The following is an 18,179-nucleotide window of genomic DNA, read 5'->3' as shown; positions in this document are numbered from 1 at the left end:
AGTAGGGCCACCAGTGCTGCCAAAAACAACCCCCAACCTATCAATAAATCAATTTATTAGTCAGTTAACTATAATACTGTAATACTGTCGTGCTTTTGGGAGCTGTCAATTGTAACGGCTGGGGTTTTGGAGAAGTGAAATCCAACAAGGAACGGTCCCAGAAAGGACAGAGAACATTAATTCAATCTTCAGGTCTGTATTCCGCATTAACAGGAGTGTGATCCCCAGATCCATTTTGTTCTGTGTGGGCCAATTCTGGGTGTTGCGTTTGGAGAAGGAGGTTGCCATGTATGGATATGTAGTGAGGATTGCCAGGCGAAATAAGGCACAGGGCTCCTGTTCCTTTCATGGTTGTGGAGAAGAAGGAATTCAACGTATAACCGCTTGTTCTGAAACGTGGGATACTAGTGTGAGGTGGGTTCAATCTCTGCCCAAAACCGACTTAGAGTAGCCACAGCGCTGAGCGTCTGTTCAGTCGTCTTTAGTTGTTTCCATCTGTTTTCATCAAATATCCAGTCTAATTCCCAGTCCTTAAAAAGACTGACTCAGGCCTGTTCCAGACTGCCAAAATAAAGCTGCTTTGGGTCTCTTTGGAGGTATGCTGTTTAAATGATGCATGGGTCCTAAGAGTCCGGAGGTCGCGCCAAAGCCACACTCCATTCCTAAGCACTGGAGTGCAGCTTTGGTGCAGCTTCCGGATTCTTAGGATGCATGCATCATTTAAACAGCATACCTCCAAAGAGACCCCAAGCAGCTTTATTTTGGCAGTCTGGAACTGACCTCAGAAAGGTGTTTCTATTCTATCGACTCGCTATTCAAAGGCGTGCGCTGGGTGCACAACTGTGTTCGGTAAGAACTGGAAAAACGTCTTAACTTTTCAGAGCAAGGCAACACTTCCTTTCTTTTTATTATTCAAAAAGGCCCTGGCGGCAGGAATATAGTGTAAAAATCATTGGAAAAACTAAAAGGCATCAATACATATTGGAATATACACTTTATACAAAAAAATTACAGGTTGTCAATGATTTCTTTTCTTTTCTTTTCGTTTTGTTTTGTTCCGTCGAGGTTCGGATTCAGAAGCGGAGGTCTCAGTAATTCATGGGTCCCGGGATCTGAACGTTGAGGCTGCCGTAGTCCAACATGTACATGGGCCACTGCTGGAAAAAGGCAAGACGGGAAAATAAAGGTAACTTATGACAGATTGGGAAATTTAAGATGTACTGTAAAGTTATCAAGCCCACCAAGGACAAAACTACTTTTTAAGAATTCAATATATCCCACCTTATGCCAACAAAGAAGGACGGATCTGACTTTTGCGGATTTGGTTATCTGAGGTTTTGATTAAAATGTTCCCTCTAGGAATTTCCAGATCCTCCGGCGCAACTCTGCAGACGTTGACCATAAAGTTGTTCTGGAGGATCTAGACCTTCCTCAAGAAACACTTCTCTAAGCATTTGTAGGTCTTTTTTGTGGGTTTTTGGGGCTCTGTGGCCATGTTCTAGAAGAGTTTCTTCCTGACGTTTCGCCAGCATCTGTGGCTGGCATCTTCAGAGAACGCTGGCATGGAAGAGAGTTGGGTACATTCTCTGAAGATGCCAGCCACAGATGCTGGCGAAACGTCAGGAATAAACTCTTCTAGAACATGGCCACAGAGCCCGTAAAACCCACAAAAAAAATGGATGCCGGCCACGAAAGCCTTCAACTTCACATTTGTAGGTACTCCAGCGCGATTCGATGGTAAACCTCTGGCAGAGGTTGACCACAGAATTGCACTGGACGACTTACAATCATACAATCATATAGTTGGAAGAAACCGCAAGGGCCAACCAGTTCAAACCCATTCTGCCATGCAGGAAATCTAAATCAAAGCATCCCCAACAGATGTCCATCCAGCCTCTGCTTAAAGACCTCTAAGGAAGGAGACTCCACTACACTCCAAGGCAACATATTCCAGTATGGAACAGCCCTTTCTGTCAGGAAGTCCCTCCTAATGTTGAAGTGGAATCTCTTTTTCTTGGAGCTTGCATCCATTGCTCTGTGTTCTAGTCTCTGGAGCAGCAGAAAACAAGCTTGCTCCCTCCTCAATATGACATCCCTTCCAATATTTTAAACAGGGCTATCATATCACCTCTTAAATTGGAAATTTCTAGAGAGGTGTTCTCTTAGGTAAAAATAATAGTGTTTATTATTATTATTATTATTATTATTATTATTATTATTATTATTTGTGGTTTTCCCACATTCATGGGAGCTCTTTACCTCTAACCTCAGCAAATGTGGAGGGACCATTGTAAATTAAAGAACATTGTTTTGTCTCCTCCACTTACATTATGGCACTCATTACCATGAAAAGAACTGAGAAAAGGAAACCAAGAGGCGATGTGAAATACTGTGAGCCTTACCCAAAAGCCTCCTTGCAACATCGTTTTTAGCAATAACGTGGGCAGGTAAATACAGCTGTCCCTCCGTTTTCGCGGGGGATCCATTCCAGACTCAAGCCCCATAGTCTTGAATGGGGCGCATGCCCATGCGCTGTGGGGCGCACCCTGTTAAAAATAACAGGACGCCCCTCCGTGAATATTCAAGACCACAGACCTCAAGTCCGCGAGAAAGGAGGGGCGACTGTATGAGACATCTTAGCGTTTTTCTGGGTTTTTATTTACAGGATGGGCTTCACATCATTATCGGTGCCCTAAGCTAGTGACTGCGCTTTCCCAAGATCAGACAGCAGCCACCATAGAAGGTACACAAAACCTGCTGGCTCCAAGCAGTTTCTTCCTCCAAGGTCTGACGTCTTCCATGCTGACTGCCCCATATGGGTTTTCCTTCTGTCACCATAGCCTACGCTGGCATGGGGAGGCCAGTGCAGGACCCCAGCATGATCTCAGGGTTTCTCAGGTTGACCCCTCTCCCATCTCTCCCTGCCCACTGACCAAGTACGCCACAATGTCACTATTTACCACAAGTGAAATCTGATTGGTGGACGACGTGGACTCCAGATTTGAAGACGAGGAAGAAGAGGAAGAAGAAGAGGAAGAGATGGAATTCCCTTCGGAGATCCTCTTCCGCTTCCGTTTGGGAACCGTGCTGTCATTTTCTAGGAACAGTCAAAGGGAAAGAAGGGTATGAATTGGAATGGCTCCCTCCCCATCTCTCTATTTTCCCCTGCAGTGCTTCAAACAGGACTTCCAGATGAGCCGCTGACATGTCCGAGAAGCTCCTTAAAAATCAGAGCGGCTCTGAATGCGTTAACAGGAACCACAGAACTCTTAGGTTCTCAGGAACGCAAACACTACGATCAAACTCCTGATATAAAAAGCACAAGCCCTTTGTCCCAACCCATTTTTTTGGAGGGCTTACCTGGTTGTTTGGCTTCGGCGCCCAGATCAGCAAATGGCCTGTGTTGCAAAAGAAAGACATGAAACAAAATGTGGTATTGACAAACTGACAAATTGAAATGATGGTGGCAATTCTAAAGACAAATAAAATAGCCCCAAGTTGCACCCCCCTAAAAACCTCCCCAGCTGGGATTGGGATGGTGGGATTTGTGGTCCTCACATTTCGATAGTCCTTGGCTATGAAAGGCTGGACTGGACAAATCTTAATTTGCAGACATAGTCTTCTCGTCTTGATTTTTGTGGGTGCTGAAATTTGTATTATTTTGTGACACAACTGCAACTGCACAATGCTCTATTTTCTCCTTGTTGCCACTGACAGCTAGAAGTAAACACATCGCGTGCTCTATCTTATTCTTGACCAGAGTCTCCTAAACCGTCGATCCTTTTCCATTCAGTTACATACTTAGATTGGTTTATCTACTCTTGGAATATCTGCCTGGTGGAACTCTTGATTTTCAAAGACCCGCTTTGCTCTTGTGAGGAATCCCCTTGGATATCTGCACAAGGCAGTGTGGCGCAACAGTTGAATCACGAGACTTTTGCGGATGGAAAATCAGAATTCGAATTCACTCGGCCACTTTCCCCCTCTTTTTCTGCCTAGGCAGAAAATAAAGCCAGGTAGCCCATGAACACCACCCTAAGCTTAAGAAGAGAAGGAGAGAGACTCAGAGGGGAATACTAGTTGTATTAGGTTAGCTGCAAACACCTGCCCTAATTCTACATTAGCCTCACATTCCATGGTCCTCCCTTGACTTATGTCCTACATGAGAAGCTGATTTGGATCTGCATGTGGTCCTCTCTGAGCGATGAAACTACAGCTCATTGGTAGATCACAAGGAGAAGTTACTGGAGATTGAACCTGGGAACTTCTCCTAATCTAAGTATGTAACTGAATGGAAAAGGATCAACGGTTTAGGAGACTCTGGTCAAGAATAAGACAGAGCATGGCTAAGAAAGAGCTCTGCCTGAAGCCCTGGAGAACTGTTACCCATCAGCACTGCTAAACTAAAAGGGCTCAGTATTAGGCCGCTTTCTCAGTGAAGGCCATAGTTCATTGTTAAGAGTCCATATAGGCAGGTTCGTTCCCTAACATCTCTAGGTAGGCTTGAAAAAGACCCCTGCCTGAGACCCTAGAGAACCTCTGCCTATAACTACTAAGCTAGATGGACCAAGGGCTTGACTGGATTCCTCCATTCTGATAGTAACTGAAATAGGACTTGTAAAACCTGTGTGTTGCATGCAGAAGGCTCCCAGGTCCAGCTTGTAGTAAGGCCAGTGAGAACGGTCTCAGGTAACAAGAGATGAAACCCTACCTAGGTCCTTGGAAAGTCAGAGTATTGTCCATATGTTCTGTAGGACAACTCTCATCAGGCCCGGCTCCCAGTGTTCAAAGCCAGATGGGCCAATGCTCAGCTAGATGGACCAAGAGTATGATAGCACTAGGCAGCTTCACATCAGCATGGACTCCAAGTTTCAGAGATCCCCCATTCAAGACAGCCATAGTAAAGTCTCTCCATAAGTGAGCGTTCTCTCTTGAACCAGTGGCAGCTCCCATTTTAGTGGGGAGATACATTCACTTCGGGTTTTAATCCAAACTATTCAAGGTGCCATACCCTACTGCAAAAAAGGTTGAGGACTTTGGATAGCTCTTTTAAAGCTATCCAAAACCTGGAGTAGATCCACTGCCCAGCTGACATGGGAACCATCAATTGTCAATGCCCTTAACTATATCACCTCTCCTCACTTCCTTGCCTGTTCTCCTTGGTCGCAACCCACAGAAGGAGGGAGAGAAAGAGAGATGAGAGAAAGGGGATATTTTTATATCTCCTCCCTTGTCACTGGTCAATCTTTAATATGGAACACATAGCAAATCCCTAGCAGACGTGGACCTTAGCAGATGCTCTGTACATTCAAACAGGATTGCTTATATCATCATAGGCATTAAGTAGTTCTGATTTAACACCAGCAGAGGACACTGTGGCATTAAGGATTTAAAATAAATACGTAGAGAGACCTTGTAGCACCTTTGAGACGAAGAGAGAGAAAGAAGATGGCAGCATGAGCTTTCGTAGACTACAGTCTACTTCCTCGGATGCATTGGGCGCATGACTTAAGTCTACAAAAGCTCATGCTGCCAACCTCTTGCTTTTAGTTAGTCTCAAAGGTGCCACAAGATCTCTCTACAGACTGATTCTACAGACTAACATATCTCTATCTTTGAATTCTGCCACCACAAAGAATGTGTAGAAAGGCCATGGAGCCCAGCTTACTGAAGCTGGTTGGTCACCACCATCTGGATATGGTCGCGTGCTTTGAGGATCTTCTCCAGCCGGTGGATGTCATAGGTGTTGGGATTTCGAAATGGGATGTCGTCCGGCAGTCCAGTTACTTCTATGGCCTCGGGGCTGTCCCGGATCAGTTTATATGGCACCAGGACAGGTCTATTCAGGCCCAACGCCGCTCCTGAAATAACACCAAATGGCCCCAGAATGACACTGAGACCCATCACACGAGGATAACATTGGGCCCATACAGAAAGGCCACAATAAAGCTGCTTTGGGTCACTTTGGAGGTATGCTGTTTAAATGACACATGCATCTTAAGAGGCCAGAAGCGGCACTAAAGCTGTGCTCCGGTCCTTAAGACTGGAGCATGGCTTTGGCGCGGCTTCTGGCCTCTTAGTGCGCATGCATCATTTAAACAGCATACCTCCAAAGTGACCCGAAGCAGCTTTATTTTGGCCTGTCTGTATGGACCCATTCTCACCATATTATAAGACACAGGTTTTCAAAAAGAAAAAGGATACCACATTTCTTCTCAAGCCTACTCAGCATCTCCAAAAACTTCATGCAAATGCTTTTGGAATTTATATTACTTTTTAATATTTTCAGGCTTTGGATGGTTGAATCTGGCGGATTTTAAAAAATCTGTGGATACAGAGGGCCAACTGTATTTTACCTCTTTCAATCTGTCTTTTTAACTTGTTAACTTGTTTCATATTTGGAACCTTTTAATACTGTTTTATGATGATTGTTTTACACTTGTCAGCCTAGTTTTATTGAACGCTGCTCTGAGATCTATGGAGACACGGTGGGATATAAATACTTAAAGACATAAATATAGATCTCTCCGATCCCACTCCCGCAGCCTGGTCAAGGAACAGTCAGACTTCTTTACTCTTTCTTTCATTTCATCTTACCTTTCTCTCATTCGTTCTGCCAGCCTTAGCTTCCCCTGAGGTCATGTTGGCTCCCTTCCCTCTTATCTTTCCAGGCAATTCCAGATCTTGGAACCAACAAAATCCCAGATTAAGATGATGGGTTCCTCGCCCTACCCTTGCCCTCAGTCATATGTTGGAAAACTTCAGTTCTGCGTGCAAACGGTGGGTACAACTCACCATATTTTTCATTGAACAGTTCTTTCACTTGCTCTCGCAGAATCACCTTCTCGCCCAACCTATTAGCATCATCGTCATCTATGCAGAAAAAGGAGAAAGCCCGGAGCCATAGCATTAGTAACTTGCTCTTTCTCATCTCCCAAGGATGTAGTTACCAAAAACTAGTTTACACAAATGAGATCCTAGGGTTGGTGTCCCCTTAAGGTGGATCTCGAAGAAGGAGTTCCAGGGCGTATTTCCAGTCAAGGTACATACTGTACTTTCCCTGAACATTTCTTCCTTGAGAACCAGCAAGTGTGTCAGACAGACAGGAGCAAAGGTACCCAAGGGTCAGATCTCCATCAACAGAGAAGGATTTACTGGGTGACCTTCTACTATTCACTATTTGCCAACCTAATCTGCTATTGTGAGGATAACACAGGTGAGGGAACCAAGTGTATTGCCTTGAGGAAAAGAAAGGTGGAGAAAGGATGAGATAGAAATGCAATATATATATATATATATATATATATATATATATATATATAATGCATGCAAGCAAATTTCTAAATGTGATACAAATATGAAGTCGAAGGCTTTCATGGCCAGCATCCATAGTTTTTTTGTGGGTTTTTGGGCTATGGGGCCATGTTCTAGAAGAGTTTATTCCTGATGTTTCGCCAGCATCTATGGCTGGCATCTTCAGAGAAAGATGAAGATGCCAGCCACAGATGCTGGCAAAACATCAGGAATAAACTCTTCTCGAACATGGCCCCATAGCCCAAAAGCCCACAAAAAACTAATACAAATGATTTTTTAAAATGCATTTAGGCCACCAGAGCACAAACTGCAACTGGATCTCAATACTAGTAGACTGTAGTCAGTATTAGTAGTCTGTGATGGAATGGAAACAAGGAACGGAGAGCCCTGTGGTTAGACTGTTAGGAACTTATTGGTATTATTATTGTTGTTATTATTATCATTATTATTATATTTATTTATTTTCCCAGGACTGCATTAAAAACAGTACAATTAAAAACATTTTAAAAACCCATGTTCATTAAAAAGGAATTAACAATTTAATTGTTAATACCAGAATAATTATTATATTATTATGGTAGCTTCTAATTTGCCAACTGAGTCTCAGACTGGATGAACTTGTCATACAAACCTTGACTTACAATTTCTGTGGTTACAACGAGAATTTAAAATGGTTTTAAACACAAGTTTTCCAATTAACCTTCCCCCATGGGTGCAAAAAAGGAACCCACCCCAACAAACACAGGTTTAACACACACACCACACACACACCGTTGCCAACAGTGTTGTCCAATCCCTTTTCCAAAGACCTAGGAACCTAATCCCTCTGCCTAGGTGGACCCTAGCTTCCTATGATCTTTCTCAGATCTTGCTCACTCAGACCATAGCATTAGTCCGTTTACACCACAGATCTCTCTCTCCATCTTCTAACCCCCAGAAGCTACTCCTGGCTAACAGAACCCAAGTGCGAGTCAATGTCAATCAAGATTCTCCACTTTCTCACCTTCCATTGACTGTGGATGTCAGAGGCAATCAGATCTCTTCACTTCTGCACATGCCACTGGTCATCATGAGTTAGCCCTTCCTACAACCCAGATCCAGAGGCCTTCCAGGGTCATTGCAGCTACAGAGACAGAATCTACTCTAACTAAAATCTGCCAAAAATTATGAAGAACAAAAGAATGGTCCATAGGTTGGAAACACTCAATATGCATCCCAATCCCCAAGGAAGGTAACACCAGGGATTGCAGTAACCACAGAACCTGCTGTATTCATTTCCCATGCAAAAAAGGTGACACTCCAAATTCGACAACTAAGTCTCTCCTCATATATGGAGCAAAACAAGCCAGATAGCCAAGCTGGGTCCAGGAAAGGAAGAGGCACTAAGGATCATATCGCAAACATATGCTGGATAATAGAACGCACTAAAGAACTTTAAAAGAAAATTAGCTTGTGCTTTATAGATTACAGGAAAGCTTTCGATTGCATAGATCGGCGGTCCCCATACTACTAGTAGAAAACAGCAAAGACTTGGAACGACTGCTGAAGAAAGCCAAGGAAGGAAGTGTAAAGTCCGGTTTACAGCTAAATGTTCAGAAAAGAAATGACCGCAGAAGATTTGCCATAACTTTAAAGCAGATGAAGAAGACATTAAAATTGTTCAAGATCTTCCATACCTTGGCTCAGTCATGAATCAGAATGGAGACAGCAGCCAGGAAATCAGACGAGGACTAGGACTTGGAAAGGCAGCTATGAAGTACCTAGACATCCTGAAGTGTAAAGATGTATCATTGAATACTAAAGTTAAGATTCCCTATGCCATCTTATTTTCCATTTTTATGTTCATGAAGAAAGCTGACTCGTTTGAAATGTGATGCCAGAGAAGAGTCCTACGGATACAACTGGCTGCTAAAGAGACAAATAAATGGATCCTGGAGCAAATCAAGCCTGAAGATGACTAAATTTTGACCACATCATGAGACATGACTTGCTGGAAAAGACAATAATGTTTGGTATTGCTTGCTATGTGATGCTTTAATTTTATAACATTGTTTGGTTTGTAGATTGTACGCCATTAGGCGTGTTTACTTCTATTTTAACTCCTGTAGGTAAAGCGTTGTGTAAAATGTTACAGCACTATATAAATGATGATGATGATGATGATGGTAAGATAGAAGGCAGTAGGATGGTTGAACTCTCAAGAAAGCCATGGCCCTGAGTCTGGAAGACATGAGCAAGGCTGTTGATGACAGATTGACTTGGAGGTCTCTCTTTCATGGGGTTGCCATAAGTCGAAGTTAACAACAAGAAGTATCTTGTTAACAACAAGAAGTATCTGTGTTTTCCTTCCCTGTTTGTGCGGAGGGAGCATTTGATTAAAAAAAAAAAAGGGAGACAAGAAAGATAACCTGGACTAGAACCTGGCGAAATTCTTCTTCTGGACTGCAATACTCACATTTGATTTGGACAAGTCCCAGAATCCCCTATCCAGCTAAAACGAGGACGTTGTACTTTAGACATATTATGAAGTGAGACAAGAGGAAGAATGCATTATAAGCGGACAGACTCCATCAGGAAAGCTATGGCCCTGAGTCTGCAAGATACTGGGGCTCTTGGAGGTCTCTCATTTATAAGGTTGCTGTATATTCAAGCCAGCTTGATGGCAAATAACCACAACAAAGTCAAAATAAAGACATTTTCCAGTGTCTGTATTAACATAACCAATGCTAAGAGTCCCAATATAGCGCAGGGTCTCAATTATTCCCTTTAGGAGTGGGATCAGAAATGCCAGGAGAGTAAATAATTTCCAATTTTGTCCTTAGGTCTCTCTCCCAGCATCTGAAAAGGCCTTTTGTAATGAAGTCTCCACAGAGAAACCCCTGCTCTACTACCATCCTTCAAGCTATGGAACTGAATCGATGGTCCGGACGAGAAGGAGATGGAACTGAATCGATGGTCCGGATGAGAAGGAGATGGGGATGGAGAAAGAGAATGGGGCTTGTTCCCTCAAGCCTTACACTGTTAATGCTCAGTCTGACAGATTGTGGCGGTTGTGCAGATGGTAGCAGACAAAGAAAGGAAATCCACGATACAAAAGCCAGATCATCTTCTAAATGGCATTGACCAAATTGTCCTTGCAGTGAATCAGAATCCAACTCAAGAAACTCTAGTTTGCATCCCTTGTTCCAGGTCCTGTTATCTGGAACAGCAGCAAACAAGCTTGCTCCCTCCTCAATATGACACCCCTTCATATCACCTCTTAACCTTCTCTTCTCCCGACTAAACATACCCAGCTCCCTAAGTCTTTCCTCATAAGGCATGGTTTCCAGACCCTTCACCATTTTGGTGGCCCTCCTCTGGACACATTTCAGCTCCTCAACATCCTTTTTGAATGGTGGTGCCCAGAACTTGTTAACATCAACATAGCCGGGGGGGGCTGAGAACTTTGTGGACCTTTAAGACTCACATTTTAGGGCCACAAAGGTTGCATGGGGTCCGCAGACCATACTTTGCCCATGCCTGATTTAAAGTGTTGGAACATCAGACTCTGGGGTGAATTTGGCCCTTCTAGGGCTCCTGATCTCTACCATGCCTTTTCCATATTAACATGATCTAGTGTGTTCCTTGCTTTAGCACAAGACTCTCTCCATTCAAAGAGTCTGAGGCACCTCTCATAATTCTTAGATACTGGCATTACGGGCTGTCCATTAAAATGTGTTGGTATTTTGGGGCCTTGTATCAATTTTACCTTTCTGCCTTTGGCCCCATCCAGCACTCAAACGTAGCCCCCCAAAACTTGTTTGAATTTGGTATTTGGGTTGAAAGAGGATCTTTACCTGGTTAGCTTCTTGTACACCACATGCAGAGCGTATGATCCGCCAAGTTCATGGTAACCCTGATAAATCTATTCATGACTGTGCTTCAAATCCCCCATCATCCACAAAGCAGAGCCACCAGGCAAGGAACCCTGGTCCAGTCACCATTTCTCTGCCTAATCTACCTCCCAGAGCTGTTATAAGGATAAGCGGAAGAACCAGCAATCCACTTTTAAGGGAAACACAGAATATAAATAGGGGGTTATGAACCTGTGGACCTAGAGATGTTTTGGGACTCCCAGGAGCCATCAGTCGCAGCCATAAGGGCCAAACACTGGGGATGGTGGAAGCTGTAGTTCAGAAACATGAGAAGGACAACAGGTTTCCCCACCCCAGTACAAATGTATAAAATACAGTGAACCGTGCCGCTGGAAAGTACAGAAGAGAGAGAGAGAATTATGTGTCTCCCTGTAAGTATATTTTTAATTCCTTTGGGAGTTGCTACATCACGGTTGTTATTGCCATTGTCACTGTTGTCAATGTCGTTGTTTAACTATACCAAACGTTTCTTGTCTGCTACCATCTATAGCACATCCTCTGAGCAACATACCGTTCAAAGCAGCGTAAGCTTTTTCCAAGGTGGATATCCGTCTAGGGGCTATAGCGGTCATTGAGGAAAGAAAAGAGAGAAGTGTGAGTGAGTAAGTGAGTGAGGTTAATTCTTTACACAAATACCCCACCCAAAAGCAGCAGAAAACCAGGGCGCAACGTTGTGACCAACAGATGCACACTCTCACCCATAAGTACTCAGCCAGAGATAAGCGATAAAGCTGGAGAGTGACTCATTTCTTCTTCTCATGATTATATTTATATCCTAATTTCCCCCCCAAAAAATTGGGTGGTAGAGGTATCCCTGACTCACAGCATGCAGGTCAATTGCTTCCATGCCATTACTTTTCTGACCAGGCACATGTTTTATAAGATGATCATAGTCATAGCTTGGAAAGGTTACTCTTTCGGACTGCCAACTCCAAGTATGCCCAACCAGTATGGCCACTGACGGTTGCACTGCCAACTCCAAGTATGCCCAACCAGTATGGCCACTGACGGTTGTACTGACAACTCCAAGTATGCCCAACCAGTATGGCCACTGATGGCCGCTGATAGTTGTGGCCAGTTTGGTGAAAGAGGTACCAATGTGCAATCCAACAGTAACTTTTCCAGACTGTGGACATAGTTCAGTTGGGGGAGCACCTGGTTAGCATCCAGAAAGTCCTAGGTTTGATCCTCTGCATTTCCAAGTAAGGCTGAGAAAGACTCTAGTCTGAAACCCTGTGGAAACGTTGCCAGGGAATTGTGGGAATCCTTTATGGGTCAAGGGTGGGAAGTGAACATCCCTTGTCCCTTGGATGGCCATCTGTCGGGGATGCTTTGATTGAGAGTTCCTGCATGGCAGGGAGTTGGACTGGGTGGCCCTTGTGGTCTCTTCTAGCTCTATGATTCTATGTCCTTCAGTGTAACCTGACAAGACCCTTTGTTCATGCACAGGCTTCTTAGATGCTCCAGAGTCCCAGCCTATGACCATTGAACTTCCAGAAATGTCCTGGTTGGGCCAATCTCTTAATGTTACTCTCCTCTTTAAATTGTTATTATAACCACAATAGAAAACAACAAAGAAACACCATCATAGGCCTGACAAGATGTCTTCAGAGGTGTGCTATCTTCCTGGGGCAAAAACCTGCAATGTAACGGAGAGGCTGACGAAGTTCATCAAGTCCATTGAACATTACTCCTTCCATTTGGTTCATGTGGTAACCAATGACATTGTAAGGAATGGCCTAGAGTATCACAAGGGATTATAAATCTCTGAGTAGGAAGCTGAAGAACCTGGATACACAGGTTGTCATGTCATGGGTCTCACAGTTGTAGGAAGGGAGAGGAGAAGAAGAATGGAGGTGAACAACTGGTTCTGCACATGGTGCCACTGGAAACCATTTGGCTTCTTGGACCATGATGTCCAGTTTCATAAAGACGGACTTCTGGCAAGGGATGGGTTGCATCTCAGAGCAGTGGGCAGGGATGCTTTTGCTAAGAGGCTCACAAACCTGATCAGGAGGGCTTTAAACTGAGTTATGTGCGGAGCGAGACAGTATTCTTGAGGGCCAGGAGTGCATCAAGTGCTGCAAAATAATAGCCCAAATGTTATAGAGAGACTAAGAACCCAACTGTGGGAAGGGGGAAAAACCCTTAATATGAAGCTCAGTTTAAAGAGAACAGCCCATGGTGTTAGATGTCTCTATGCTAATGCGCAGAGCATGGAAAATAAAGAAGATGATCTTGAACTGTTAAGACAGTAAAGCAAATATGATATAACAGGCATCACTGAAACCTGGTGGGATGAGTCTCATGGTTGGAATGTAGTAAGAGAGGGGTATAATCTATTCCAGAGACACAGGAGGGGAGGAGTAGCAGCATTATATTCTAGGGATATTTACACTTGTGGGGGGGAAATCCATGATTCAAATCCTGGAAACCATGTTGAGAACATCTGGGTAAAAATTATGGGGGAGAGAAACAACAGGGATGTCATTGTAGGGCAGTGGTTCTCAACCTTTGGGCCTCCAGAAGTTTTGGACTTCAATTCCCAGTAGTCCCAGTCAGTGTGCTCATTTTGTTGTACTTTTGTCACTTTATTTCACATGGGCGCCAACTGAAGTTGTACTATCTGACTATCTGAGTACTGTCCGCTGACTCTGTGGGCCAATTCCTGCCTCTCAGAATTGGCACCTCACTTGGGCAGCTGTGCTTTGCTCTTGAGGAAGCTCATTGAGCTCCTGTGTCCTCGGATCTTGACCTCATTTTGCTTCTATCCATGCATTGTAGCTGTTTGCTAGCTGTTCGGGAACTTGGCCGTTGCCTATTTTGGGCTGCACAACTGCGCATGGAAAACAGAAAGTTGGAAAATCTCCATTAACTGGAATATGCACGCGGTGATCATGAGTATAGAACTGATGTGCTTTGTAAATTATGTCTGTTTGCTAAATTTTATATTTTGTGATTTTAGATTGTACGCAGGTGTTATGTTGTTTTGATGACGCTGTAAAGCGCCGTGCAAAACCTATGGCACTATATAAACAAACACTCATAATAATAATAATACACTACATAACTAGATATAATGCAATGACAAAGCAGCCACCGGGCCATTTAATCCTAAGGCGCTCCCTTGCACATGGTTTCTGTGTAAATCTACAGCGCTATATCAATAAATAATAATAATAATAATAATAATAATAATAATAATAATATGCTCTAATATAATATAATATAATATAATATAATATAATATAATATAATATAATATAATATGCTATAAGCATAATAGTAATAATGGTTTGTTATTGTGTTATATCTAGTTCTGTATTTTATTAGTACAAAGCACATCAGTTTTATACTCATAATCGCAGCGTGTACATTCCAATTAATGAGATTTTTTAACTTTCATTCTTAAATTTTAAAGTGCCATCTTTGTTTCAACTATTTTCCTGGATATTCTTTGCATATAAAAGCAGGTTTAAAAGACCTATCTGGTTTCACAAATGCAATGGGAATCTGTCATGTGTGTGTGAGAGAGTGAGAGAGAGAGCAAGAGACGGAGAGAGATCTTTCAAGACGGGTTTGTAATTCATAGTACAGATCCAAAAGTGTGTGCCAACGTCTAGAACTGGCATCAACCTCATTAGCTAGAAATACCCCCAAAGAACAAACCTGGCAACGTTTCCCTGCTTCAGGGACGCAAGCATGCTGCTAAGGCTCATATCACAAGACAGTTGGGAGAATATCTTAGAAATCAGTTCAGTAGTGCTGCTCTTCATGTTCTTCAAACAGTCAGCAGAACGTCATCATCATTTATCATTCCCAAAATATATTCAGCAGTGTTTTTTGCCAAGGCATGGGCACTTACCAGGTTTAGGAATGAGTCCTTGGAAAGGTCTGCAAAAGAAAAAGAAAAACAGAATTGTTCATGGAGCAAAGGCAGAATATGGGACAGACCCAGTGAGCAGCTTCTGCAAGTATTGGTAAGGCTCAGGGCTGCACACACCACAAAGATATAGTCAGACTCTGGGCTAAGAGACTGGATTGTCTGTAGATTATTCAGGACAGCCACCATGGCAAAGTGGTTTGAGTGCTGGACTAGGACTCCAGAAGATCAGTGTCTGAAATGTTCCTCAGCCACTGAAAACACCTTGGGCAAGGTGCCTCTTCTCAGTGCCAACCAGTGCCCCCAAATAAATCTTGCCAAGAAAATCTGGCAATAGGGTTGCCATGTCAGAGTAAAATTGAAGGCAGGTAACAAAAATGGATGTTGGAATCTGGGATGTTATTGGACATTGGCCCCGTCCGAGTCAGTCTTTGAGCTAAACAAGACATGACACCGATTGCATGGCAGGGGGTTGGACTGGATGGCCATCTACAATTCTATGGCCTGTTACAGACTGCCAAAATAAAGCTGCCTTGGGTCTCTGTGGAGGTATGCCATTTAAATGATGCATGGGTCCTAAGAGTCCGGAGGTTGCGCCAAAGCCACACTCCATTCTTAAGCACTGGAGTGCAGCTTTGGTGCAGCTTCTGGATTCTTAGGATGCATGCATCATTTAAACAGCATACCTCCAAAGAGACCCCAAGCAGCTTTATTTTGGCAGTCTGGAACAGGCCTATGTTTGTAGTAAAATAATTATTGTGCATGTTTAGACATGTAAGTAGTTGCTATGAAGGTATGAAGGAAGCAGGAATCAGACTGTGGTAGATTGGGAATAAAGTTTAACCGTTTTCCCCTTGCTGTAGTCCCACCCAATAATAACAAAAATCTTCTTCCTAAAGAAGCTATGAATCCTCCATTGCTTCCTATGAAGACCTCACTTCTCATATAAATAGTAGCTTTCTAATATATGTTGAGGGTGCTTTGATTGTGAGTTCCTGCATGGCAAAGGGGTTGAACTGGATGACCCTTGAGGTCTCTTCTGACTCTACGATTCTATGATGTGCATCTCTTCCAACACTATGATTCAATGATTCTGTGTGTATGTGTGCCGGGGGCAGTTTAAGTTTTTCATTATGGGCTGTAGTGATGGTGAAAAGGGTGAACCTACGCTCCTTCCCTCTTGCAAGAATCCTAACGCTGAAACACAGTGCCTCGGCTTGCTTTCCCCCTCTTCCTTCCTAGCTTTCTCTTTGTGTCTCATTCTTTTTTAGTCCGTTCATTCTCAATGGTTCCCACACCCCTGTAAACCTTACTTACTGCTATCAGTAAAGCAAGAATAACAGAAATACTAAACAAAAGGGGGAAATCCAATTTGAGTCCCAACTAGAATCAATGGCAAATTGAGACACAACTAGAAATCAATGAAAATCGGGGTGGAGGAAGCCTGTCCTGCAAGCCATGCGCAGCTCCAACCTCTTTCTTGCCGTTCCAAAGCCTCCAGGGTGGGAAGGTTAAATCAGCTTGAAGGCATCCAGGAATAAGGGGGCTGGATGATACAAACACAGGAGCACACACAAAACCACAACCTGCCAAGCATCCCTGAGGAGAAATACCTTGTTACCGTGAACTTGATCTTGTCTGCCACGGCTAGTATCCTCTCTAGATTCTGGGAGCCGAAGGTGCAAGGTTTCCGAAATGGGATTCCCGGGGGCAGCCCTTCTATGATGACCGATCCTGGGTTGCTTTTGATGCGTTTATATGGCACTTGTACCGGGTATTTGATGCCCAAAGCCTCGCCTGGAAAACACAATGCAATGGTTAGCATACTGGGTTTGGATACGGGTGTCCCAGGTTCATTTCCACAAAGGTTGCAAAGTGGCTCAGAGCGTAGCAGGGTTTACTAAAGTTACTTTGCAGTGGTGGAAACTCTCTTAACAGTGGCATAGACTGCCTTGGAGGCTGGACTCTCCATCTTTGGAAGTCTTTAAACAGAGATTGGATGGTCATCTGTTGTTGGTACTGCTTTAGTTGAATGGTAGAGATAGGGATTGGACTAGGTATAGTGCCCTCCAGCTGTAAGATTGTATGACAGTAGGTGCTTTTTTGAGAATGGTAACTGAAAAATGCATCTTTCTCAAGCTTCGCACAATACTCACCATACTTCTTATTGAATAGGTCTTGAACCTGTTCCCTTAGTGTGTTTGCAATATCTATTCTTGAAAGGCGAGTGTCATAATTTTCTAAAGAGGAAGGGGAGAAAGAGACTGCATTATAGAATCCATCCTATTACATTTTTGGGAAAATAATGGCATCCTTTGATAACAAGAGGGAAAAACCAGGCTATCAATTGACATATTCTGGTCTACCTGGTCTGTTTTATTTTACTCTTTTAGCCTTTCAGGGTTTGTGAACAAGGCATCCCTACTGTTTTTGCAAAATTGTAGACAAAATGCTGCATGCATTTACCCACTAAACAAAATGATATCACATTCAGCATACTACAATCCTAGTAAACATGCGTAGGATGCATAGTTAGGCAGCCAATTGAAAAGACTATCAGACCAGGGGTATATCTCCTCTCCTCTCCTCCTGCCCTTTCTTGGCATACCCTTCAAGACTCGGAGTCAGGAGCACAGTCACCACTAATGCTTATTTTCTTTAGAGGCAAAGAGTTATCACAGGTTGTAATAAAAAACTTAGGAACTGCAATAGCATTTACATTTCTATGCCACTTATCAGTGAACTCAGCACTCTCTAAGCGGTTTACAATCTGTAAGCCAATTGCCTCCAACAAGATGGGGACTCATTTTACCGACCTACGAAAGGATGGAAGGCTGAGTCAACCTTAGAGCCCTGGGATTGAACTCACAACCTTGTGTCTGCAGTACTAGCATTTAACCACTGCGCCACCTGCATCCCCGAGGATAGATAAACACAAAAGGTATTTAGCAGTGCAAAGATGTCCCTTTTCCTAGAGGGACTAGGTACTACATCCTCTCCCCTGAGTTCCCAGCACCTTCTCAGACCTTTCCCATTCTGTCTTTCCGTTACCTTCGTAGCCTCGTCTC

The 18,179-nt window shown here is 43.4% G+C and overlaps 1 protein-coding gene across 6 annotated transcripts in view; it reads right to left on the bottom strand.

Moving 5' to 3' along the window:
* Positions 1–869: 869 nt before the first annotated feature.
* The window catches only part of GTF2IRD1 (GTF2I repeat domain containing 1), a 54,872-nt gene continuing 37,562 nt past the window's right edge, over positions 870–18,179 (bottom strand). For 2 of the 6 annotated variants that reach the window (XM_089493401.1, XM_089493406.1), the window contains 9 exons: positions 17,268–17,351; positions 16,725–16,908; positions 15,094–15,122; positions 11,740–11,787; positions 6,796–6,873; positions 5,669–5,861; positions 3,361–3,398; positions 2,961–3,097; positions 870–1,157 (listed from right to left, as the gene is read on the bottom strand). In XM_089493401.1, the coding sequence (XP_089349527.1) occupies positions 1,089–1,157; positions 2,961–3,097; positions 3,361–3,398; positions 5,669–5,861; positions 6,796–6,873; positions 11,740–11,787; positions 15,094–15,122; positions 16,725–16,908; positions 17,268–17,351 (860 nt within the window). In that variant the 3' untranslated portion in view covers positions 870–1,088. Of the gene's footprint in view, positions 1,158–2,960; positions 3,098–3,360; positions 3,399–5,668; positions 5,862–6,139; positions 6,476–6,597; positions 6,684–6,795; positions 6,874–11,739; positions 11,788–15,093; positions 15,123–16,724; positions 16,909–17,267; positions 17,352–18,179 lie in introns of those variants that run through there. The other 4 variants (XM_089493405.1, XM_089493403.1, XM_089493402.1 and 1 more) reach the window with 3 other exon arrangements.

Source organism: Sceloporus occidentalis, unplaced genomic scaffold (genome assembly GCF_023333645.1).
Source record: "Sceloporus occidentalis isolate IW3139 unplaced genomic scaffold, rSceOcc1.0.p SCAF_64, whole genome shotgun sequence".
Lineage (NCBI taxonomy): Eukaryota > Metazoa > Chordata > Lepidosauria > Squamata > Phrynosomatidae > Sceloporus > Sceloporus occidentalis.
The sequence above is the reverse complement of the archived record's forward strand: the minus strand, read 5'-3'. Positions and strand labels throughout refer to the sequence as shown.